This window comes from Amphiura filiformis, chromosome 13, assembly GCF_039555335.1.
Source record: "Amphiura filiformis chromosome 13, Afil_fr2py, whole genome shotgun sequence".
In the NCBI taxonomy this organism is placed as follows: Eukaryota; Metazoa; Echinodermata; class Ophiuroidea; order Amphilepidida; family Amphiuridae; genus Amphiura; species Amphiura filiformis.
Genome location: NC_092640.1, coordinates 22,814,160 through 22,840,653, shown reverse-complemented (window position 1 = coordinate 22,840,653; position 26,494 = coordinate 22,814,160). Strand labels below are relative to the sequence as shown.

Here is a 26,494-nt window from a genome sequence, read left to right as displayed (position 1 = left end):
GTTCTGCATGATAAGGCATTGTGCGTCCACAAAAGTCTGGTAACCGGGACAAAACACTTTTGTTACTTTTGAGTTTGACACAAGATGCATGGAAAAGGTTCAAGGCTCACACTATCTACATTGCAGATGAGGATACAAGAGAGCAGTTAGATATGTTAATACCGTCAATCCCAGACAGGCAAACAGCATTTGGCTTGGAAATCAGATACCACCGTCATTGCTGGCGTCAATATGTCAGCAATCAAGCGAGGATAATCTCAGTGAAAATGCAGAGCATCTACAGCATGTTAACCTTCGGGAGGCTCAAGCTTTGTTCTTTCAACATATCAAGTCGTATTTAAAGATCATGACATACGCACCCTTGAAGGACTGCTCCAAGATTACATTCGCATTACTTCAAACTACGGGCACTTTTCCCAAGTAAGGTCCAGCTACCTCAAGGAACTTCTGATCAAAGAATTTGGAAAAGTCATATGATTTCACGAACGTATTCAGAAGAATGTTAGTGAGCTTGTGTATGATACAAGAGCTGCCGGTACATATATCGAGGCCGCGCTGTTATCACTGGAAGTAACGGATGACCAGTTGGTCAAGAATGTCGCAACACGACTTAGAGAACAGGTCATCAAAGAACCACTATTCCTTGGCCCCGTACAAAGCTCATTACCTGGTTGAAAAACCTAACACAGGTTCAGCTGATGACAACCCAAAGGTCTGATCAATTTCGTCAATCTTGGAGAGCAATCGTTATTTACGACAGGGGTTGGCATTTTGAAGGGAGCCGATTTTTTTTATCGGGGGGGTCGAAACTTTTGTTGAACCAGGAGGGGGAATTGTTAAGTTTTAAATAGAGAAATTCGTGAAAACAAGGGCGGAATTTGAAAATTTTCTTTCCCCCCTCGCGTCCCCTCAAAATTGTCAGATCCCCCTTTAAACTTAACAATCCCCCCTCCTGGTTCAACAAACAATTTTGCGTTTCCACCTCAAGATCAAATAAAAAATTCGGGTTCCCCCCTCAAAATGCCCATTCCCCCATGTCATAAATAACGATCTCTCCTAAGATTGACGCAATTAATCGGACCTTTGAGTTGTCATCAGTTAACCTGTTTTTCAACCAGGTAATGAACTTTACTAGGAGCTCACTCAAGTTTTCAGCTTGCTCCACCTCATGTATATACGGGGCCAAGGAACAGTGGTTGTTTCGATGACCTGTTCTCTGAGTCGTGTTGCGACATTCTTGACCAACAGGTCATCCGTTACTCGTTGCGCGGCCTCGATGTGTATCGGAAGTTTGTATGATACACAAACTCACTAACATTCTGAATACGTACGTGAAATCTGCCCGTAGTTTGAAGTAATGCGAATGTAATCTGAGCAGTCTGTTTTCACGATCTTTAAATACGATTGATATATTGAAATATTTTCACTGAGATTATCTCTCGCTTGATCAGTTGCTGACATATTGAATGATCTGATTTCCAAGCCAAATGCTGTTCCCGTCTGGGATTGACTGCAATGTGCCTTGAACCTTTTCCATGCATCTTGTGTCAAAAGTAACAAAAGTGTTTTTGTCCCGGTTACCAGACTTTTGTCCCGGTTACCAGACTTTTATGGACGCACAATGCCTTATCATGCAGAACACCTATACTTGAACGAAGTTTCTTGGGAGGAGGTCCTGAGAAAGATGATTGCTGACCGTACATCCCAGCCTTTTTTTTAATTTCTCAAGATTTGTGCTTGCGTTTTGTGGCTTGGCAGTGAGCGTGTGTGTTAGACATCGTGGTACAACAAGTAGCATGCATATGATAACCCTTAGGTCCTTTATCCCATTCCACTGTTGTATTGACATGTTGAAATTTATCAAGGCCCTTCCATTTCGAGTGTCCTTAATGTTCTCCCATTTCTCTACTTTTTCTAAACTGTCTTTTACAGGGCAATGATCTTTCAGCATGCATACTAGTTTATCAGTCTCACTTTCAAAAGTAACACTTTCAAAATCTATAGTATAAGTAATTGAGTAAAAATAAGTATTGGCCTCATGTGTGTCACATCTTAAATATCGATGTTCATGTTTTTCGACATGGCTTAGACAGTCATCTTGGATTTAGGGGTCAAGATGCCCCCAATTCCACTTTGAATACGACATGAAAAGGTTTGTCATGCCAAAAATAGTGGAATATTTGTTAGTATAGCCTATCCACTTCATGTTTTTGTCAATATGGTGCTGGCGGCCATCCTGGATTTAGGGGTCAAGGTGACCCCAAACTCTTTGAATATGATCTTAAATGCTTTTGCATGCCAAAAATAGTTGAAAACGACATATTGTTGGTTATTATAGTCAATCCACTTCATGATATATCGATTTTCATGTTTTTCAATATGGCGCTGGCGGCCATCTTGGATTTAGGGTTCAAGATGACCCCCAAACACTTTGAATATGACAAAAAGATTTGGCATGCCAAAAATAGTGGAAAACGACACATTGTTTGTCAGTATAGCCTATCCACTTCATGGTATATAGATTTTCATGTTTTTGTCAATATGGCGCTGGCGGCCATCTTGGATTTAGGGGTCAATGTGACCCCAAACTCTTTGAATATGATCTTAAACGGTTTTGCATGCCACATATAGTTGAAAACGACACATTGTTTGTTATTATAGCCTATCCACTTCATGATATACAGTGCACAACTTATAAGTTCCCCCTAATGCGTTTTGAAATAAATCGAAAATTATTTAACGAAATGTAAAATTGTAAAAAGTTATGGGTAACCTTATTTGTTTTACAAATCTGGGCCAATTTGTAGTGTCACACATTATTGCGTTTGGCCACAATGGTTCATTATGTAAAAAAGAGGGAGTTTTAAAAGTTGCACCTGAGTCCATAGGAGTCAATTGTCAAACAATACAGTATGTTAGGCCTGTCCATGTGTTTGTAAAGAGATAACGTGGTGAAAGACAATTTCAGATACAACTTATGAAAATCGTAATGTGTAAGTCAAATTTGTTTGGGAAACGAGCACGACATAATTTATTGAAACGCAATAACTTACCAGACATTTTTCGACGGGTTTGAACAGCCAGATTCACTATAGACATGTCCTGACGAACAATCGTGACACGTCGACGAGGTGCTCTCGGCTGATTTTTCACCTCTCCTGTCAACTGAAATTTTGTTCTCAATTTTCGAATTGCATTAGGCGCAACTCCCATACGACGAGCAATTTATTTCACCGGTACATTTTCATCCAGCAAACCTATTGCTCTACCGCGAAGAAATTCGGGCAAACGCGGCATTATTAAAATGTGACTTTTCACATGTGATGAACTACTGGCGATGTGGTCTATTCTCACTGCAGTACATATCCCTTCCATCTCAGACATTTATCATTAAAAAGAAAAGAATAAAACACCTGCTTTGCTTTTCAAGAAGAAGAAGAAGAATACCAAAGATTAAGTTTTCTTTTACAAACACATGAATATCCCTGGCCTACTGTATTGTTTAAGAATTGAGTCCTATGGACTCAGATGCAACTTTTAACACTGTTTAAAACGGTCTCCTTTTTTACATAATGAACCATTGTGACTGAACGCAATGACGTGTGACGCTAAAATTTGGTCCACATGTGTAAAACAAATAAGGCTACCCATATCATTTTACAGGTTTGCATTTCGTCAAATAGTTTTCGATTTATTTTTAAAAATATGTAGGGGAACTTATAAGTTGTGCACCCTATATATCGATTTCCATGTTTTTCAATATGGAACTGGCGGCCATCTTGGATTTAGGGGTCAAGATAACCTCTCAACACTTTGAATTTTATCTTAAAAGGTTGGGCATGCCAAAGATAGTGGAAAATGGCATATTATTTGTCATTATAGCCTATCCAGAACATGGTATATAGATATTCATGTTTTTCAAAATGTCACCGGCGGCCATTTTGAAAATGAGCTATAAATAGATTTTCCCGCCATTTTGGGAGGGACATAGGAGCTATTTTTTCTTAGAATATGTCCATCTAGTCAAATCCACAGAGAAACAAAGGTGTGCTATGAATGGTCACGGATCGTAAGAAAATGATTCAACTAATGAGCAAATCGCTGAATGGGCCTTTAAATAACATTCTGCATCACGTTTTCACAAAATGTTTTATAAATGTTTTATACCCTTATAGAACCCGACATTTAAATCTTTTCTGCAAAACGTTGTGTGTTTGCTGGGACATTATATAAAATAGTGTGTTCCTTACCAATTATCTTTCACAGGTTTTGACTTTATTTGCATGAGTATCAGTTATATACAGTAAAAGTGGCAAAAAGGTAGAATTTGGAAGATTTCATTTATGTGAGAGTGCAGCGTTCATAGCATTTCCTGATTTTGATATATATTTTCTTATGTGGTGATTACGAATTTGAAATAAAACAAGGGATTACGGAATACGAATTTTAGCAAAATCAATGGCATACTATGGCGTTTTCCCTAAATGTTACTACAGTCTTATAATGTATTTTTATGACACTCCTCATTGTTAAAGCTGTAGTGCATAGATTTCTTTAATTTACGGGACAATAATAGGGAGAAGCATGGACAGTCAATGCACTCGTGGTCACAATGGTCATTGCATAAGACAGTAGGGTCATTTACATTTAATTAACCCCTAGCTGGGCTGTTACATATGGGGAAGAAGCATGGAAATGTGTTATTCTAAATTAGGCAGCCAAATGTTGTGGTTAAGATTTTATGATTGTGTATATTTGTCTTCTTCATAAAGTACCGATATGCATGTTTATATTGTGAAAAAAACAGACAAACATGGATAGATCAGAGCACGTTATGTGTGAAAAAAAGTATCTTTGAAAAATAGTCATAATATTTTGCTTAAAATCAGAGATAACTAGAGCGGTTCTCAGGTTGCGCGGTTTTCGGCATACGCGGTTGGTGTGTAAGGTTGTTGGGTGATGGTATGGTAGTGGTTGTGTTTAGATGTGAGTTTCTTTTTCAGAACCCTGTATGGGCGAAGCCTGGATGGTGGATGGGGAGTGTGGGGTGATTAAAGAAGGAAATAATATGGAAATGTAATAGGCCGCACAGCTGTGTAATGTTTATGTTTTACAAGATGCCCAGAGCACGGGTTGGGATATGGGATATCCCCTCGTGGTGTCGAGTTCACAACAGGTGTTGGTATTGCTTTACCAAAACAACCCGAGCCGTGTGTTGGAAGTTTTTGTATGTATAGACAGTTTCCTAGCAATGTTGACTGTACCCACCAAGTTTCATGCCCATACGACAGATTTTAGTCATTTGACCTCAGATGACCCCTAAGTGACCTTGGATTACCCCAAAATTACCTTCCAAACATTTGACTCTTAATGTTGACTGTACTCACCAAATTTCATGCTGTTATGTCAGTTTTTAGTAATTTGACATCAGATGACCCCTGGGTGACCTCAGATGACACCGAAATGACCTTCCAATAATTTGACTCTAAATGTTGACTATACCCACCAAGTTTCGTGCCCATATAACAGTTTTAGTAATTTGACCTCAGATGCCCCTGGGTGACCTCGGATGCCCCCGAAATGACCTTCCGACAATTTACTCTTAAGTGTTGACTATACCCACCAAGTTTCGTGCCCATTTGACAGTTTTTAGTCATTTGACCTCAGATGAACCCTGGGTGACCTTGGATGACCCCGAAATCTATTCAGCTCTGTAAGAACATCAACTACAAATACAACTGACCAAGTTTAGGCGATACACCATGTTGTTAAAACCCCTGCAGACCCTATAAGGAACAAACCAAAAGATCGACGACGTCCTATAAACGTAACTAGTTTCATTTCTCAGCCGACCCCCTCCCTCCCTGCCAGAAACGTAATAATGAAATGTTGAAAATTTTGACATAATAATAATGACACATTCTTCAGACCGATGGTTTTGTACAAACGTAATTGAGTATTTTTACCCCCTCACCCCTAAACGAAACTCGTTTATAGGACGTCATTGATCTTTTGGTTTGTTCCCTAATACTCGGCATCATCGCACATGTTGACTTCCAAACTTCATCACAACATAAACTTCGACAATGATCCATTCATACTGTCCCATTTATTGATACCTTCTGTTTGTATCAATTGCCAGTGAGCAAAATACACGTGCTCTGTTCACTATACACAGCAAGGTACAGACTTGACATTTAATATGGAATATTTTTCGCAAAGTTCCAAGACTGGTTCGGACGGAGTCTGCATAGACTGCACGGGCTAAATATTAATCGGGGTGTGTCGGGGGATGGTGTAAAATAATTGTTTGATAGAAAATGTGCTTTCCATGTTTACATTATGGTACTCATAATGTAGTGGATTTACCTAAAATGGCGGAATTAGGGAGACTGAATTTGAGCTTTGTGGGGGACACAATTTCAGACTTTATGCAACATGGTTCTGTTATTATCAAATTTATAGGGGTTTGAGGTGATATTTCTTAAACTTCGTCAGCAACTGGCATTCATCACAGCTGAAATACACTTACAATGTACCAAGTTTTTGAACAGGGGAAGAGCTTAAAATGGGGCTCTTAGAAGCTGTACGTACTCAGAAAGTTTTAATGGCCCCCCTGGGGTCAAATGTTAAAAACTTACAGTACAAAAACAATTGTGTGGAATCCTGGTTATCCAATGAACTTACGTTGTTTCTTTGTGTACAGTAAGTTTATAACTTTTGGTCCCAGGGGACCATTCAAACTTTCTGAGTGCGTATCACTTTTAAGAGGCATATTTTTAAAGCTCCTCCCACTTTCAAAACTGGTAGATCACAGGTGCATCTTCAGTTCAGACGAACACTTATTGGTATTCAGGTTCAGTAAAATCGCCTCAAACCCCAATGAATTTGATAATATCAGAATAATGTTGGTCAAATTCAGAAATTTTACCCCCACAAAAATCAAATTCAGTCTCCTTAAATCCGCCATTTTAGGCTAATTCACTACATTATGAGCGCCATAATGTAAACTAATGGAAAGCATTTTTACTGTCATACAATTATTTTACACCATCTCCCGACACACCCCAATTAATATTTAGCCCGTGCTGTTTATGCAGACCTCTACCAGACCAGTCTTGGAATTTTGCGAAAAAGTATTCCATATTAAATGTCAAGTCTGTATATGTAGCTATGTGCACGATATTACAACCTCTACCTTGCTGCATTTGATTTGCAGTTCTGACATCTGGCCTGCGCCGGTTTAACAACCAGGTCAAACCTTTGGAGCAGGGCTAGACAGGGATGACAGAATGCTGTGTCGTCATTAATTAAATAAAATTTATTACTTTTGGTAAACAAGGGTTGTCTGAGAAGAAAAAAATGTGGAAAGGTGAAAAGCAAAATGAAAAAAAGAGAAGAAAAAAACAGAAGGGGAAAATGGGGAGAAACAGGAGGAAATTATGATTTCCTTTCTCCATGCTCAAAATTAAATGTTGAGATTAAAGTTTTCATTTTTCGTTGGAAAGGGTGTGCCCAGTGATTGCGTATTAAAACAAACGTTAACAAACAAAACAAAATTCCCTAAATTGTTATGCCAAAATAAAAATTTAATCTTGTAAATTTTGGCTCTATGTAAAGTTTGGAAGGATTTTGTTTCTCAAAAAGAAAAAAATCTGGTGTCATAATGAGTCAAAAGATGTATGTTTTATACAGTAAATGAAGTAAAAATGATGATGCGCAGTGATTATGCCACGTTATTAAATTTCTAATCTTAATATTTCGTCTTTTTGTCAAAATTCAAAAAGTATGTGATAGCTGATTTATTGCTCAACCACACCAAGTATTTAGTTTTGTTTAGTTGTGGCGTTAAAATACCCAAACAATTAAGTTTCTGACGATACAGTTCTTTCAGGGACACCCTGTATATAGCATGTTTGTACTACAGTATCGATTTTATTGAAGGTCACTGGTAAACAAACACTTGATAGTCTGTGCCTCAGGGCCAGACTGTATGTAACTATCACGATGTTTGTTTGGATCGCCCGACACAAATTGGCTGTGTAGGAGACTAGGTCTGTGCAAACAAATTAACGACTTTATAGCGAACGCGAGTGTTTCCAAAAAGCAGCACAAAAGCAAGCAAAAAATACACCCATTGCCCGCTATTTACCGCACGAAATGAACGACTCTAATCATGTACCGCACGAAATGAACGACTCTAATCAGCTGCGGCAATTCCCCAATGGTGGATAGGCCTATACTATACACGTATTCTTATTCGTGCATTTGACGGACTTGGGTGTTTTTGTTTTTGTTAAATATCTCCTCTCCTGAACACATATTATTATAGAAAATCTATCTACTTCTTCATTCGATTACATACTATATATCCTGCAACTTTCAATCTACACAGTGGCTAGATAAACCCTTAAACGTGCGAACAAATATTGCAAAACAAAATTAAAGTATGGCTCTCCGCCTATGGCTCCGCCCATACAATTACAATTTTTTCTAGATAACTGCAAGCGCAATCATCCATGATGTGATTGGGTAATGACCCTTCGGAGTAGCGAACCTTGTTGTATATTCGGAGTACCGACCCTTCGGAGTAATGAACCTTCGGAGTTATGACCTTTCGGAATAAGGACCCTTTGGAATAACTATACTCTTCTGAATCACGAAGCGTAACCGGTTTATCCAAGTTTAATAATATAGATAAGGCCCTACACATCACGACAGTTCAAATTGTGATCCCGGATTGTGATGTGTACCTATATTCAATAAGTTGGGTATTAAATGCAATCAAATGGGACATCCCCATGAGATTTCGATGTCTTGTTGACAAAAACAAGTCTATACCAGAAATAAGTAGTGCATTACATCATAACGGGAAAGTCCCTGAAGGGAATCCCTGTAATATAAAACATGATTGCAATGTTAATTTGTAGTTTGACATAGGACAAACGCACGGCGCATGCGCGGACCGGGAACTTTGAAGAATTCGGAAATGTCACTTTTTGATGTAAACAAAGAGTTCGTACATGGAAACTATACTGAAATTTCACCTTTTTACTGTCTATAAATAACGCGATCGGATGAAACTAACTTGACGAATATAATCACTACAGTCATGAATTTCATCAGCATTAATGGTTTTGCTTGGTTTGCAAAAATAATATCGAAAAACATCGTTTTACATTCCGCCTTCATGTCAAAAAAATGGACGTAAATTTACTCATAATTTTAGTGTAAAAACGTTGCCAAAACCATGCCAGTGGCAAGCTGAGTTTTTCATTTTAGGACCTGAAACTAACAAATAATATTTGGAGTGGTGTTTTCTTAATAAAAAATTCTGAGACGGAGGATTGGTTCACTGAAAGTGAAGTTACAAAGCAAAATACGGCCGGGCATGATTTTCCCAAAACGACCCGTATTTGTTCAGTGCACAGTAGGTAAGCTTAAAACGTCTCACAAATTCAAAATTGATCTAAATGTATAGTAGCTTGTAGTGAAGCTTCAAATTTTATAAGGACCCTGTTTACTCATAGATTTTTATTTATAACATGACTTTGCATCTTGCAAAATGTGAATAAATTCAGTGCATTTTACATTTTTCTCCATTTTCAATAGGTTTGAAGTCAAGTTTGCCTATAAAAGGCTATTTGAGTCTGTATGGGCAGTCGGACATATAGACAATATGTCTATAAAGATAGTGTAGGCCTATTTTATATATACGGGTCTGTACAATAATTATGAGCCCTTGGATTGGAAGGGTAAAATTAGGGGAAAAGATTTTTGGCAAGTTTGAATGCCAAGTCCCGGTGCCAAGTTTGCATCTTTGAGCCTGCGGGTCTGTACAATATAAATTATGAGCCCTCAGGAGGGTAAAATTGGAGGGTGGGGAGATTGTTGGGAAGCCGAGAAGGGGCATAAGCAATTTTTCTCTCCATTTTTTATTAAGTTTGTATGTCATTAAGTTTGCATCTTTGAGTCCTTGGAGATATATTGTAGGCCTATGGTGTATTATATGAGCTATCATATAATTATGAGCCCTCGGGAGGGTAAAATTGGGGGATAAGACTTTTAGGAAGCTGATGCACAAGAAGGGGCATAAGCAATTTTTGGCAGGACGAGAGGGGGTTGCCGGGGGGGGGGGGAGGGAAGCATATTTACTGGAACCTTTTGGAAACACTTGCAGAAATATTATATATGCACATTTCCTGCTCCCATCATATTCTAGCACATTTAGGGGGCTATCATTTTCTTCGGAAGGGGGTCCCAAATTGTTTAAAAAAGGTCGGTGTTAATAAAATTACAACCACCTGTATTTCAGGAACAAACATTTTATGACCCCCACACCACCAATACACCTATCCCCTAAACAGGCCAAAATTTTGTGGTCATCTTTATGACTCCCTACATTGTGGTCATCAAAATTTTTATGACCCCCCCCCCCTATATTTGGGACCCCCTTCGAGGAATATGATAGCCTGTAATGTTAAACTTTGCAAATGGGGGGGGGGGGCTGCAAAGATTTTATTTTGGCAGGCCAAGAGGGGGGGAAAGCAATGTTTGTTGGCAGGCCAAAGGGGGGAGCAATTAAAAAATTACCCCCATACTTTATTGCACAGCCCTTACACACAATTTTACAATTTCACTGATTCAATAAGGTACATAAAGACAACAAGAGAAGCACAAAGTTAAAGTCACATGCATTGCCATATGACAACATAAACAAAGTGGCAGGATGATCCTCCATGTACTGCTTGGGAGAAAAAACCCATGGATGCACCACAGCAATTTATAGGCCTAATGCTGGTTTTGTGCACATAATGTAAGACAAACAGACACAATCAAGGCTTGTCATTGGTTGATATGTCTTGCCGCTGCGGCAAGCGGCATGATGTATGAACCATTGACAAGCCTTGATTGAAAATCTGACAGGGGCATTACACTAGCAGTGCTGTAGAGCTTGAGCCATGGACTTGGACTTGAAACTGGACTTAAGTAGTGTTGCCAAAACTTTTAAGCGTTAAAGGGTGGCATTTTGGCTCGCCAGGCAGCGGTAAAGGAGTCTCAAGTAGACTTAAAATTTAAGCTTCCAATAACATCCAAGTGCTGTCGTAGACTATACAGTTCTCTAGCTTTCTGCTCAAAATTTACTCCGCAATATAACAGGCACTACATATTATTGTTATCCTGCACTACAATTGGTTTGATAGCTTTAATATGACATGATGAACTGAACAAGGGTCATGTGCTATTCACAGGGTCACAAGTCACACAATGAAACAAAGTTGCAAAGTTGCATTCAACATGGTACCTGAGGATTAAATTGATCTTAAAACCAAGTAATCATATGGGCTATTCCAGTTGAATTTCATAAATCGGTACGAAGACATGACCTTAATCTTCCACACGTCCACAAGGAGTGTGAATTTCAAAAGGGGAACCCTAAATGGGTGACTACATTTGAAATCTACAATCCCTTTGTGGGAGCTTAAGGTCATGTCTTCCATGTGTACCGTATAGATTTGGTAATCCCAATGCAGTTTTGTTTGTCAGTTTTGAACACTATATAACTTTGTCCCACCCCTCAACATGGACTTGCCTCCCCCAAAAAAAAAAATACCAACCTCATCACCTGTAGGTTGGTGTATATTAACCTGTAATAATGTTCACTACACTTGCCCAAGGTCCTGCCATGTTTCCAACACTCTTCAATATGCCCCTGTCAGTAGTAAAGATACAGTGGCAACTCGTTAACACCAACCCTATTAACATGAAGTTCCTAATAACACATATATGTTTATACATTCCCAAGCATACATTTCACATGTTATTTAGAACTGGATAACACGAACTCCTGATAACAAGAAGTAAAATTTGAATTCTGCACAACTTTGTGTTTTATGAGTTTCCACTGTAGCATTAATTGGTAGTCCTCAATATGCCCCCCTCCCATCAGCAGCCAATCACAGGTGTGCACGGCTGCAATATCGCAGCGCGATGCTAACAAAGTTGAGCAACTCTATCGCGGACCGAAATTTCCATCCCGCGATGAGAATTTTTACCGCCACGCTTGTAAAACCCTGGCTCAGATTTCAGTGTTTATAGCATTGCATCACGCTGTGATGTGGAGTAACAGTGGCGTACCGTGGCCGCCCCAACCCCGGGGGGCTGAAGAAGAAACAATTTTGCCGCCCCTTCCTTAACAGCCCGAAAAGGTTGAACCAATTTTTTTCACGGTCGTTTGAAAAAGTGAAGAGCAAAAAAAAAGGATTTTAGGCGCTAGTGTCCCAAAAGCAACCTCTTTTCTAAATTTTTTAAGCTTTTTCAATTTTTGGGGCCCTTTTTTCTTTGCTAATTCGTTTTGCCGCCCCTTCGTTTTTGCCGCCCCTGTTTTTGCCGCCCCTTCTTCCGCCGCCCCTTTGTTTTTTTTTTTTTTTTCTTTGACCCCGGGGGGCTGGCGCCCCCCACGCCCCCCCCAAATACGCGCATGAGTAAGAACCAGACTTTAAATGCACATGTAGGCAGTGAAAGGAAAATACATTTTCAAAATTTCCCCCTGTCCCATCAATACATTAAAAAAACTTTTTAACTTAATTTTATTTTTTTACTTCACTTGCACATTAAGGCACCAAAAATATTTTGTGCAAAAGCCATGTGCTATGCTCCTTTTTTCCCCATTGTTTTCTAGAAAAACAAGCTAAGTACTACTGTGTGTGTTTTATGGGTGGGTGTATGCATGTATAACTTTTTTTATAAAAAGGGCCTGTACAAAAGGCACAGCATATAGTGCTACAGGTAAGTAAAAATAGCACATGAGATCTTTTTAACTGTGCGCGCAACAACAAGAATTTCAATTCTTATTTACCTCACTGTAGGGCTATGTGCTAAAATGGCTTTCACATACTTGTGTGTGTGAGTTTGAGATACAAATGTTGGTGGAGGGACATATACGGTAGATAAACATAATTATTATGTTACACACACAATTTAAAAAGGTGAACATTAAAACATTATAAGAGTGTCTGGGGCATAGACCACACCCAATTAAATTGAGGGGCAAATTGTCTGCAAGCCAATCTGCTAATTCCAAGTTGGATCAGTGAAGATTGAGTACTACTATTGAGTTGGTTTAAAATTTTACATTGTATCCCTACAGGGTTAGCTTGATTCAATTGATTTAAATCAAGATTTAAATCATTTCCATGATTTAAAATCAAATGATTTTTTAAGTCACTGATTTAATCAATTTCAGTTCATTTTTACCATTTTTGATCAATTTAAGTTAATTTCTTCCTTAAAAATTGACTGTTTTACTATATACTAATGCTTCTCACTTTTTGATTACAATTAAATTACCAGTGCCTCTATCATGTCATTTTATATATTGCTAAAATTCATCTTCTAGGTGCAGAATTCAACAGGATTTTTCCTGGAAATTTTTCCATGATTTTAAAATTTTTTGAAATTTTCAACTGTAAAAACATATTTTCACCGCAAAAAGTGGTAATTTTTGTAATTTTGGGTTTTTACTGGGGGGAAAGAGTACTGACTGGGTGAATTTGCCTAAATGCCAAGTTGCTGCTCAAATTGAAAAATTTAAGGGTCTTTGGGTGACAGATCAAATGGAAAAATAGGGGGTCTTTGGGTGACAGGGCATGTGTTCGAAAACAAATATGGGGTCTTTGGGTGACAGCGACGCTGAAAAAGGGGGTCTAATAATTGCCCTACATACACATCACCTCCAAAGTTGGTGTGCCTCCCCTTCCCCTGGGCTCAGGGCTGGAGTTACTTTTTTTGGCCCCTCACCGTGAGGAAGGCATGTGCCAGGGATTGAGTTTTAAGGCATGCCAGTGTGATCACACATCTTAATTCACCTGTGCGATTTATAGCACAGCTCAAATTTCTAAATTTCTTACAGACTACAGAGAGCAATTTTTAAAAACAGCACACCCAATAGCCAAGTTGACAAGCCCACCTTAACATTTCTAGAAATGTGATTTGTAGCACACCAAGCCTGTATAAATTTTCAAAACTCATTGCAACCCCTGATGATGTGCACTCAAGTGGTCAAGTTTTGGTTTCCATATAAGATTGAGTGGCATCGGAAAGATTTTCAGTAGGACGGGCATATTTTGTTTCGATAGGAGTGTGCAAGAAACCGTCAACACAAGCAGAATTTTTGGCTGCTTACCCCCCCCTCGGCCATGGCAAAAATCTTTTCCCCGTTTTGACGTGCCAAAACCTTCCCCCTTTTGTCGTGCAAAAAATCTTTGCTCCCCCCTTACAAATGCAAGATTTTGGGGAACCTTAAATTGTCTTATCATAGTACGAGCGCAGTGAGCTGGAAATTTTGCATTATTTGAATGTGTTCCTAATCCTAACCTTTTCCTACAATTTTTGGGTGTAAGCCAAAAATCGCTTGACCCCATTTCGACCTGCCAAAAATGCATGCCCACCTATTGGCCTGCCAAAAAATCTCCCCTATAATTCACCGCCCCAGGGGTACAGTGCAATTTGGGGGCCCTGGGCCCGGGCCCAACTGAATCCTGCTCTGGATAGAGCTGCTGTACCAAAATACTGAACAGGTTTCAAATACTTCATAGCATTATTATAAGGACCGTTTACAAACACTTAGGGGGACCTGATGCAAAATGGTGGCCCTTAAAAGTTTTGAGCCTCCTAAGGGGGCCCTGAAAAATTGACCACAAATGTTCCTGAGAAAATTGTGTTTAAATGCCTTTGTATGGGGTTGACGCATAATTTTCATGTCCAAAAGGGGGGGGGGCTGAAATTTTGAGATCTGAAAGGGGGGGGCAAAAAATTTTGTGATGAAATTTTTTGCATCAGACCCCCTGAAGTCCTGAACAAGTGTTTGTGAACGGTCCCACACTGTCATACAGTTTTAAGCTTACCTGTACAATTGAAGGCAAATCATTGCACTGTTCGCAGGTCTTGCCCGCCATATTTTGCTTTGTAACTTCACTTTCAGTGAACCAATCCTCCGTCTCAAAAGTTTTTAATAAGAAAACATACCTCCAAACATTATCTCTAAGCTTCAGGTCTTAAAATGAAAAACTCAGCTTGCCATTGGCATGGTTTTGGTAACATTTTTATACTAAAATTACGAGAAAATTTACGTTCATTTTTTTTACATGAAGACGGAATGTAAAACGATGTTTTTCGATATTATTTTTTCATACCAATCCATAGCATTAATGCTGATAAAAGTCATGACTGTAATGATAATATTCGTCAAGTTAGTTTCATCCGATCGCGTTATTTATAGACAGTAAAAAGGTGAAATTTCAGCATTATAGTTTCTATGTACGAACTCTGTTTACATCAAAAAGTGACATTTCCGGTTTGTTTAAAGATCCCGGGCCGCGCATGCGCCGTGCGTTTGTCCTATGTCTAATTTGTAGTTGGTATAAAAACTGAAAGATAACAAGAAGATCTTGGCAGTTCTTTGATGAAATGAGAAAGGCGCTATAACTGATAATAGCGATATTAGCGCTCTTTTTTATACTAGACGCAATTGCGCTATTTTGTCATTCGTTTCTACACATAATTGCGATAATAGCACTGCTATTATCAAAAAGGGCTAATTTCGCTATTATCAGTGTATTTTTTAGACTTAGAAGAAAATCAGCAATTATGCAATTTTCACTTTACCCCACCACTCAAGTGATAATAGCGCTATTTCGCTATTTTCAAAAATGGCCTTTAGACAAAATTGCGCAATTTTGCAATTTTCACTATACCCCACCACTCAAGTGATAATAGCGCTATTTCGCTATTTTCAAAAATGGCCTTTAGACAAAATTGCGCAATTATGCAATTTTAACTTTACCCCACCACTCAAGTGATAATAGCGCTATTTCGCTATTTTCAAAATGGCCTTTAGACAAAATTGCGCAATTATGCAATTTTAACTTTACCCCACCACTCAAGTGATAATAGCGCTATTTCGCTATTTTCAAAATGGCCTTTAGACAAAATTGCGCAATTATGCAATTTTCACTTTACCCCACCACTCAAGTGATAATAGCGCTATTTCGCTATTTTCAAAATGGCCTTTAGACAAAATTGCGCAATTTTGCAATTTTCACTTTACCCCACCACTCAAGTGATAATAGCGCTATTTCGCTATTGTCAAAATGGCCTTTAGACAAAATTGCGCAATTTTGCAATTTTCACTTTACCCCTCCTTTCTTGATAAAACAGCGCCCTCCCACATTTATCCAATTTCCCCTCTAGACAAAATTGCGCAATTTTGCAATTTTCACTTTACCCCACCACTCAAGTGATAATAGCGCTATTTCGCTATTTTCAAAATGGCCTTTAGACAAAATTGCGCAATTTTGCAATTTTCACTTTACCCCACCACTCAAGTGATAATAGCGCTATTTCGCTATTTTCAAAATGGCCTTTACACAAAATTGCGAAAGTTTGCAATTTTCACTTTACCCCACCACTCAAGTGATAATAGCGCTATTTCGCTATTTTCAAAATGGCCTTTAGACAAAATTGCGCAATTATGCAATTTTCACTTTACCCCACCACTCAAGTGATAATAGCGCTATTTCGCTATTTTCAAAATGGCCTTTAGACAAAATTGCGCAATTTTGCAATTTTCACTTTACCCCACCACTCAAGTGATAATAGCGCTATTTCGCTATTTTCAAAATGGCCTTTAGACAAAATTGCGCAATTTTGCAATTTTCACTTTACCCCACCACTCAAGTGATAATAGCGCTATTTCGCTATTTTCAAAAATGGCCTTTAAACAAAATTGCGCAATTATGCAATTTTCACTTTACCCCACCACTCAAGTGATAATAGCGCTATTTCGCTATTTTCAAAAATGGCCTTTAGACAAAATTGCGCAATTTTGCAATTTTCACTTTACCCCACCACTAAAGTGATAATAGCGCTATTTCGCTATTTTCAAAATGGCCTTTAGACAAAATTGCGCAATTTTGCAATTTTCACTTTACATCACCACTCAAGTGATAATAGCGCTATTTCGCTATTTTCAAAAATGGCCTTTAGACAAAATTGCGCAATTTTGCAATTTTCACTTTACCCCACCACTCAAGTGATAATAGCGCTATTTCGCTATTTTCAAAAATGGCCTTTAGACAAAATTGCGCAATTTTGCAATTTTCACTTTACCCCACCACTCAAGTGATAATAGCGCTATTTCGCTATTTTCAAAATGGCCTTTAGACAAAATTGCGCAATTATGCAATTTTCACTTTACCCCACCACTCAAGTGATAATAGCGCTATTTCGCTATTTTCAAAATGGCCTTTAGACAAAATTGCGCAATTTTGAATTTTTCACATTACCGCACCACTCAAGTGATAATAGCGCTATTCCGCTATTTTCAAAAGTCGAAAATGCGTATCTGTCTGACCTAACACGTAGCGGAATCGAAATGCGTAAACATTAGACGTAACAGTTCTGCACCCTTGCGATGGTCCAGAATTTCGAATCGGCAATAAAAATATCCGATCTTTCCGATCAAAAACACAAAGTTACAAGTTTAAACATACTATTGTATTGACAAAATACAATATTGCCAAACAATATAGAATAGAACTTTCCACGTTAAGTTGTCACATTATTGCAGGAAATACGGTTACCAAACATTGGGAAAGTTCGCAATGCAATTCCCATTCGAACGTGTGGGAAAATGAAAGTGCATTATAATAAGACAGGCTATCTTTTGATTCGCGTGATAGACACTTGTAAGGGTAACAGTAAGGAATGTGTGTTATTAACTGCAATGTCAATGAAAACAAACGAAGTTACCTGCTTTGAATACATTAGGCTTCCGTTACATTCTTGTATGTTTTTGTTTTTTTACTCATCGTGGAGCTGCATGTGAAAGGTTCCGATTATCATGATTGTTTGTTTACGATCATGTGATGAATCATGTGATTAAACGGGACTGTCACCATTTTGTAGAGTGGGGCGCTATGTTTATTTAATAATAACAGACGATGCTGGACATGACATGTGTGTTTTGTCGTGTTTTATAGTTTATGTTGTAGTCTTTTTTTCGGATAAGCCGTCGTCGTGGTCTGCAATAATGATGAGGCCGTCGGCGTGGTGGGAGGGCTAAAATTGGTAAATGGCGTTTCAAAATAGTTGCCCCTATGTTTGGCCCCTTCCATTTTGTTCCATTGCAAAGTCGTTGATGAATATTTACGCGGTTACTTGGTGTGTAGGCCTATTTTTGTCATGTACAAATTTTTTCAATGTGTGTGTGTACAATTTATATGCAATGGAAATAAACTATATTGCCTTTTGGTTTGGTTTCAGTGTTGAAGGGGCTGTGTAATAAGTGTGACAGGGTTCCTCTCCCGGGGAGTTGCCAAAGGCATGTAAAGAAGTCTATCTTAGTGTCGTCATTTGGTTTTCTACCGTGTTTCTAATTCCTTCCTTCCCCTTGCTGGATATGGTTATGTCGCCCGGGGCCCCCTCCCCTCCGGCACATGCATAAAGTGTTCGCAAATTGTAGCAGTAGGCCCAAATAGTCTTGATCTTGATTTATATTGCAAAGGGGGGGGGGGGTGAAAATGTGCATAGACCTTATTCAGTGTTTCTGTAGGCCTACTGTTTAATATTCCCACAATATGAGGGCCCCCCTGGTGGCCCCCCTTTCCAAAAGACTTAACATCAAAATAGGAACGTTTGGGTCATACAAGATTTATGATCCCCCTATTTGTCTTGCCAAAAATTTCAGACCCCCCTGGTTGACCTACTTCCGATATCATGATTTAATGAAACACCCCTAGGCTATAAATAAAGATATACTGTAAGCAAAACGTTAAGAAAGTAGGCGCCAATACCCGTCAACCCAATTTCGCGAACAAGTAAATGGTAGATTATCGCGTCCGACCACTGCTGCATTGGCGTTAATCAGATGGTGCTCCTAATTAAAAGGAATAAGAATTAATGGCCCCTTCCATAGAAGACAAACATGTCGCGATTTGTATAGTCGCATCCATTTGCATGAAAAGTGTGATAATCTGTCTGAAGGTAGACTGTTAAACGATATCGCAAGTGCGTGTTATTTCAATATAATTAGGATAAAGAGAGTGGAATATCGAGTGTCGCAAATGTTAATATTAAGGTGGGTGCGACTCTGTCTTAGACTTTAGTACAGGGATCGCTCTATACGATGATTATTTTCGGCAGGTTGACATTTAAAATACACGTAACCGATGCACCACGCATTTGAATAGCAGAGCGGTACTGCACAGTGCCGCTTGTTACCTGTCCATGATGATGATTATTATGATACTTATAGACGTACATCATCATTCATGAAAATGACAAATGCACTAATGCTGCCGATATTCGGCTGTTCCATCTTGCGACCTCGCACACGAAGAGGACACTTACCATTGTTATTGCACTCAATGGGAGAAATCACAAAACATGACATAAAAAAAAGGTATTTGGATACAAAACATGCAAAAGTTGTATTTATGACCAGGAAATTGACTTGATTTCCCAGTGAACTAATTTTGCAATAACATACACGCAGCAGCCCAAAAGTTTCGAGAACATGCTGCAAGTGGGACCGAAACGGAACATGCTCCAAGTCATGGATTAAACGGAATAATTACCAAAGACAAGGCAAATGAGTGGTATTTTTGTTTTGAAAAATTGACTTTCAACTGAAAGGCCCTGTACAAAGCATTAGGGATTTTGCAATGTCCCCTTGCAGAACCGTGACAAGTGGGTAAATGCAATAGATGGAAAAACCCGTTCGGCTGCTGCATGTATGTTATTAAGAAAAATAGAAACACATTTTGGCCGTAAATCCCCAGATGTGAAGGAAATGCGTAACCATCAGACCTAACACGTCAGACCTAAGAGTTCACACTTTCTTACTTGCCCTGCGGGGCTCTTCCGTTTTGGTTCCACTTGGAGCACGTTCTCGAAACGTTTCCGCTGCTGCGTGTATGTTATTAAAGAAATGAGCAGTTCAGTTTCTTTCTTACCCTGCGGGGCTCTTCCGTTCTGGTCCCACTGGGAGTATGTTCTCGAAACGTTTGGGCTGCTGCGTGTATGCGTAAACGTTGAACAGTAGAATGAAGAGGTAAAGTGAAATTCTCAAAATTTCTCAATAACAGTTCGCACTTAAACTGCATAAACATCAATTTCTTAAGAAAGACCTAACACATCAGACCTAACAGTTCACACTTCCTTACTTGCCCTGCGGGCCTCTTCCGTTGTGGTCCCACTGGGAGCATGTTCTCGAAACGTTTGGGCTGCTGCGTGCATGTTATTAAAAAAATTAGCAGTTCACAGTTTCTTTCTTGCCCTGCGGGGCTCTTCCGTTCTGGTCCCACTTGGAGCATGTTCTCGAAACGTTTGGGCTGCTGCGTGTATGTTATGAAAAAAATTAGCAGTTCACAGTTTATTTCTTGCTCTGCGGGGCCCTTCCGTTCTGGTCCCACTTGGAGCAAATAGAAACACATTTTGGCCGTAAATCCCCAGATGTGAAGGAAATGCGTAACCATCAGACCTAACACGTCAGACCTAAGAGTTCACACTTTCTTACTTGCCCTGCGGGGCTCTTCCGTTTTGGTCCCACTTGGAGCACGTTCTCGAAACGTTTCCGCTGCTGCGTGTATGTTATTAAAGAAATGAGCAGTTCAGTTTCTTTCTTACCCTGCAGGGCTCTTCCGTTCTGGTCCCACTGGGAGTATGTTCTCGAAACGTTTGGGCTGCTGCGTGTATGCGTAAACGTTGAACAGTAGAATGAAGAGGTAAAGTTAAATTCTCAAAATTTCTCAATAACAGTTCGCACTTAAACTGCATAAACATCAATTTCTTAAGAAAGACCTAACACATCAGACCTAACAGTTCACACTTCCTTACTCGCCCTCCGCAGCCCTTCCGTTCACGTCCCACTTGGAGCATGTTCTCGAAACGTTTGGGCTGCTGCGTGCATGTTATTAAAAAAATTAGCAGTTCACAGTTTCTTTCTTGCCCTGCGGGGTTCTTCCGTTCTGGTCCCACTTGGAGCATGTTCTCGAAACGTTTGGGCTGCTGCGTGTATGTTATGAAAAAAATTAGAATCTGGAAATTGCAAAATGTAGGGCAAAATTGCGCCATTTTGTGGAAATAGCGGAATAGCGCAATTATCACTTGAATGAGGAGGTAAAGTGAAAATCTGAAAATTGTGTCATTTAGCGCAAAATTGCGCAATTTTTTTGAAAATAGCGGAATAGCGCAATTATCACTTCAATAAAGAGGTAAAGTGAAAATGTGAAAATTGCGCAATTTAGCGCAAAATTGCGCAATTTTTTGAAAATAGCGGAATAGCGCAATTATCACTTGAATGAAGAGGTAAAGTGAAAATCTGGAAATTTGAAAATTGCGCAATTTAGCGCAAAATTGCGCAATTTTGTTGAAAATAGCGGAATAGCGCAATTATCACTTCAATGAAGAGGTAAAGTGAAAATCTGAAAATTGCGCAATTTAATTGCGCAATTTAGCGCAAAATTGCGCAATTTTGAAAATAGCGGAATAGCGCAATTATCACTTGAATGAAGAGGTAAAGTGAAAATCTGAAATTTGAAAATTGCGCAAATTAGCGCAATTTTGTTGAAAATAGCGGAATAGCGCAATTATCACTTCAATGAAGAGGTAAAGTGAAAATCTGAAAATTGCGCAATTTAGCGCAAAATTGCGCAATTTTTTGAAAATAGCGGAATAGCGCAATTATCACTTGAATGAAGAGGTAAAGTGAAAATGTTGAAATTTGAAAATTGCGCAATTTAGCGCAAAATTGCGCCATTTTTTTGAAAATAGCGGAATAGCGCAATTATCACTTCAATTAAGAGGTAAAGTGAAAATCTGAAAATTGCGCAATTTAGCGCAAAATTGCGCACAAGTTATTGTCATAATTGCGCTATTTTCATTGAGCATTGTGAAAGATTCATAATTGCAATGTTTAGTTCAAAATTGCGCTAATTTCAAAATGGGGTTGATAATTGCGCTAATTTGGAAAAGTTATTATCATAATTGCGCTATTTTCATGGAGCATTTTGAAAGTTTCATAATTGCAACGTTTAATTCATAATTGCGCTAATTTCAAAAGATGGTTGATAATTGCGCTAATTTCAACAAATTCTTATCATAATTGCGCTAATTTCAAAGCCTCACATCGATAATTGCATATTAGCAGTCAGTGTTGCTATTCTGTGTTAATATCGCTATTGTCAGTTCCAGCGCCTTTATGGATGAAATGAAGTGAGCTGTGAACTATGAATTTTAGCACAACAATGTGTTTACAGTTGAACACTTATAATCCGCGAAATTAGAGTTATAGCTTATATACTTTGGATTACTAGTACCCCAAAGTGCGCAGTAATCCCGAAAGAGGGATTTATTTTGATCTTCGTCATCAATCTGAGAACTGTTTCAATACGTTTTTAAAGTCTTTCAAGTGAAACATAATGAAGAGCTGTTCCTGAGTGAGCAAGGAGTGAATGTTGAAAGTAACATAATTTTGAGTGTCATCAACTTCAGTGATACCATACAGGATGGCATTACCATAACCAAGCCTGAAAGATATGAGGGAACAAACTGCATGTTGGCAGGTATCCTGATCCAGATACTTAAGGAACTTTAAGGAAGGCAATATGGTCACACATGGACATGGTAGTGATTATTGGTAGGATCAACAATGATATCTAAGTTCCTGATAGATTTGGAGAGCTCGATGACGGAGTTGCCTATAGGAAGAGCAAAATTGGAATGTCCCTTTACAACATATCACACCGTTCACACCTGATATATGCAATTGAAATATGAAGACTTTTATAGACGTAAGGTTTTGTTTGTTTCCAGAAATACCCCTGTTTGGAGAACACTCTAGTCAAAGCAGTATTGGCTTCGGCGGAACACCTGCCTTGGCTGTGGATGGAAATACAGATGGAGACTATTTCCATGGTTCATGTACCCATACAGGTAATAACCAGTTAAAATTACACTTACACCTAATGGATTCTTCCGTGTTAAGATCACCGTCACGGTATAAAAATTTGGTTGTAACAGCTTGCTTAACCCTCGACCAAAGAGAAGGGTGAGAGTGGGGTGAGGGGTGTGAGTGTAAGAAAGGCGAGGGTGTGTTTTCTTGAGGGACGACTGGTGTGTTGTATCAACCCCAGGTTTTTCCTTTGGCATAAGAATACGTTTACACTCAAAATGACTTCTTAAGTTTCTCGTAGATCAATCATTTGCGCTAATTTTAGTGATAACAGTGTTAACCCACCACCTAACCCGGAGGATAAGGCTAACCATCTAAGGCCTAAAAAATTGTTTGATTGGCGTAACCCTTAAATAGGCCCGACCCTAGACTTTTTTTCTTATTTTTTTGCAAAAAATGGAGAAAAAAATAAAAAAAGATTTAAATTTTAAAAAAGAAGAAAAATTCGCGATTTTCAGCTTAAAATGTCTGTAAAAAAATTTAGAAATAAAAAACTGGCCGACCGACCTACCCTAATTTTTTTCATGTTACGCCAATCAAACAATTTTTTAGGCCTAACATCGAAGTGGGGGAGGGGAACGTATGAAAGGCGAGGGTGTGTTTTCTAGAGGGACAACTGGTGTTGTACCAACCCCAGGTTTTTCCATTGGCATAATAATACGTTTACACTCAAATGAGTGATAACAGTGTTAACCCCCACCTAACCCGGATGATAAGGCTAACCATCTAACATCGAAGTTGGGAAGGGGTGTGCGAGGGTGCGACGCGCATCCCCCCCCCCCCCCAATTAGGAAACGTATACAAAAAGTCCCAAAATTTGCGAGCATAGCGAGGAAAAAAATCAGGTTTTTTACGCTTTTTTGGACAAAAAAATCCAAATTTTGTCCACTTTTCACAAAATCGCCCCCCCCCTGGAAAAAAGTCCACTTTTTCAAAATCAGCACCCCCAAATGAAATCCTGCGTACGGGCCTGTGAGGGGAACCAGCAATATGATTGTAAAGTAAAATCCGTGATTTTTATTTTGCTCTTGTTAAATTATTCTAATGGATATGGACTTTATTCTTTAAACTTGATTGTTATGTTACACTGGACATGTCCTTTCATATTTCGCCGCATTTTGTTAGGCCTATACTTTTGTATTATGTGGCAATTCCATGGTAACGCGTGTTACACTTTTGGGCATCCTTTTACAACTTTATGCTCCAGCTTTTAAACTCAGTTGAGTGGAATCTTCATTTTTTGTATTTTAATACCCAACATTCAAGGCTAGATCCGCACAGTATAGCTAATGAAGATATCAACTTCTGTATGTATGGGACAGCTGTGAAAAGAAGTTACTCGTGCTACGAGCAGAGGACATGCTAAAAAATCACGCACTTTTATTTTGATGGTGTCCTAAAGCAAAAACCACTATAAAGACTAATTGATTATGATAAGTAACTGCTATGTTAAAGTTCATCTTGATATACGTACCTTAAAGGCCCATTCAGTGATTTGCTCATCCGGACGATCGTAAAAATCATCAAAATTCAGATTTTGGTACCTTTGTAATTGGCATAGATGTGCTAACATAGCCTGCTAGTGGTTCGGTCGAAATCCGTGTATTTTAGACAAAATAAAGCATTTGCATGATTCTGGACTTTTGATACTGACAGTACAAAAAGTCCGACTCGAGATCGAAAGAAGCTCACTCTCCACGTACCAACACGCGTTGCGTATTGTTTCTACTACTTATTACATCAGTAGCTACTATTTTAAACAAAATACACAATTTTAACTGTTTTTCATATTTGAATTGACCGTTAGTTTGCCTCGGTGACCTTTAATTGCTTATTTTGTTTTCTACTACAAAAATTAAGCGTCTGTTTTAAATCAATTTAGACTCTACTTCCCCGTGTTAGAAACACTTGACTAGGAAGTTTTTCCAGTCGATTGGTGGCGCACTGTACGAAAATCTCGATTTTCTCGAGTCGATCTGAGTTGAAGTAGAAAACCTTTCTAAAACTTCTGTTTTTGACTAATTTGTCGATGTATTCAGGGAAAAGTGGTTTAATGAAATTCTGTAGACTTATTCTTTATTTCTAAGCAACTCTGACAAATTTCCATTTTTTTTAATGTTCCTGTGAAATCACTGAAAGGGCCTTTAAAAAGATATGTCCTTCATAGTTTCAGATTTGCTTGCAAAAAACATGGTGCTACGGTAACTCGTACTACAGTTTGTCCGCCCAAAAAGATGGAAACGAATTACGTAATAAATACATTAACAAGATTAAAAAAATGAAAAACATCATAGAATATGTAAATTTCAATATTCCTTAAGCAGTTTAAACAAAAACATGAAATGAAACCTTAATGAAGATGTGCAAAGGAGATCCAAAATGGACGTCTTTTTCACTCAAGAAAGCAACAAAGTTGGCCAATGACAGGCTTTTCAAAGAAAATTCATAGTAAACATGCACCAACGTAACTGCAAGACAACTTAATTTAAAGAGCATGAAAACCTCTTTGTTGGTACCAAATTTGCCATTATAGCACTTGTAGTTTTGAAGTTTTGAGCATTTTTCATGTTTTGGGTCATGTCCGCTTTTGCTTGGAATTGGCCATAGGCAGAATTTCCCAAGTTTTGCGAGGGCGCGCAGCCGCTCTCACATTATGGCATTATAGCGGCATTATGTGGGGAATGCGTGTACTTATTTTGGAATCACTGGATAGAGGAGATCCATAGCTATACATTGGTACCAAATATAACAGAATATAACAAACAAATAGGCAGAATAAGTGTACTTTTCCATAAGGTTGCCTGTTAACAAGTTTATGACCAAATGCAAACTCAACCTTTCTGAGTCAATGATCATGATGATTGTCTTTTTTGAGACTCTGCTCTTCTTGTTTTCGTTTTTTGGAATAGTGGACGGAAACAACAGTGCCTGGTGGGCGGTGGATATGCAACAACTTTATTGTGTTGGCAGAGTCGTCATTTATAACAGAAATGATTGTTTCATGAGCGAATGTTACGGTACGTTTAGCCTATACAATAACAGGGGCGTGACCGTGTCATTAAAACACGAAACACGCAGAAGAAAAAAAAATAGTTTGCCATATATCAGTGTTTTATTACCTAGGTAACAAGGCAATCAATTTCAAAGCCTATTGACTCATATTGACCTTGACTTATTTTGTATTGTTTCCTATGTAACAAAGCATCCAAAAACAATGCTAAATATTCTTATTTTGATTTATTTTTGGAACAATTTGGGATCATTTTATTCAAAATCGGAAAATATTTCGGTATCTTACCCCTATTATGGAGCAACAATTTAACATTTCGCCTTTTCGTCTGTAACCCAAGTTATGTACGTCGGAGATAGCTGTAACTATACAGTAAGCAAAATAATTAAGGTAGCAGTTGTGTTCATCCCTGTATATCCTAAATAAAGACAAATGTGTCAAAATTAAAACAAGCAGCCGATGCCTGTACT

General features: G+C 38.6%; 1 protein-coding gene across 2 annotated transcripts in view; it reads left to right on the top strand.

The window, feature by feature from the left end:
- LOC140168130 (uncharacterized) overlaps nt 1-26,494 on the top strand; it is a 91,586-nt gene that overhangs the window by 55,409 nt on the left and 9,683 nt on the right. For both annotated transcript variants that reach the window (XM_072191439.1, XM_072191440.1), the window contains 2 exons: nt 22,876-22,995; nt 25,924-26,031. In XM_072191439.1, the coding sequence (XP_072047540.1) occupies nt 22,876-22,995; nt 25,924-26,031 (228 nt within the window). The remainder of the gene's footprint in view (nt 1-22,875; nt 22,996-25,923; nt 26,032-26,494) is intronic.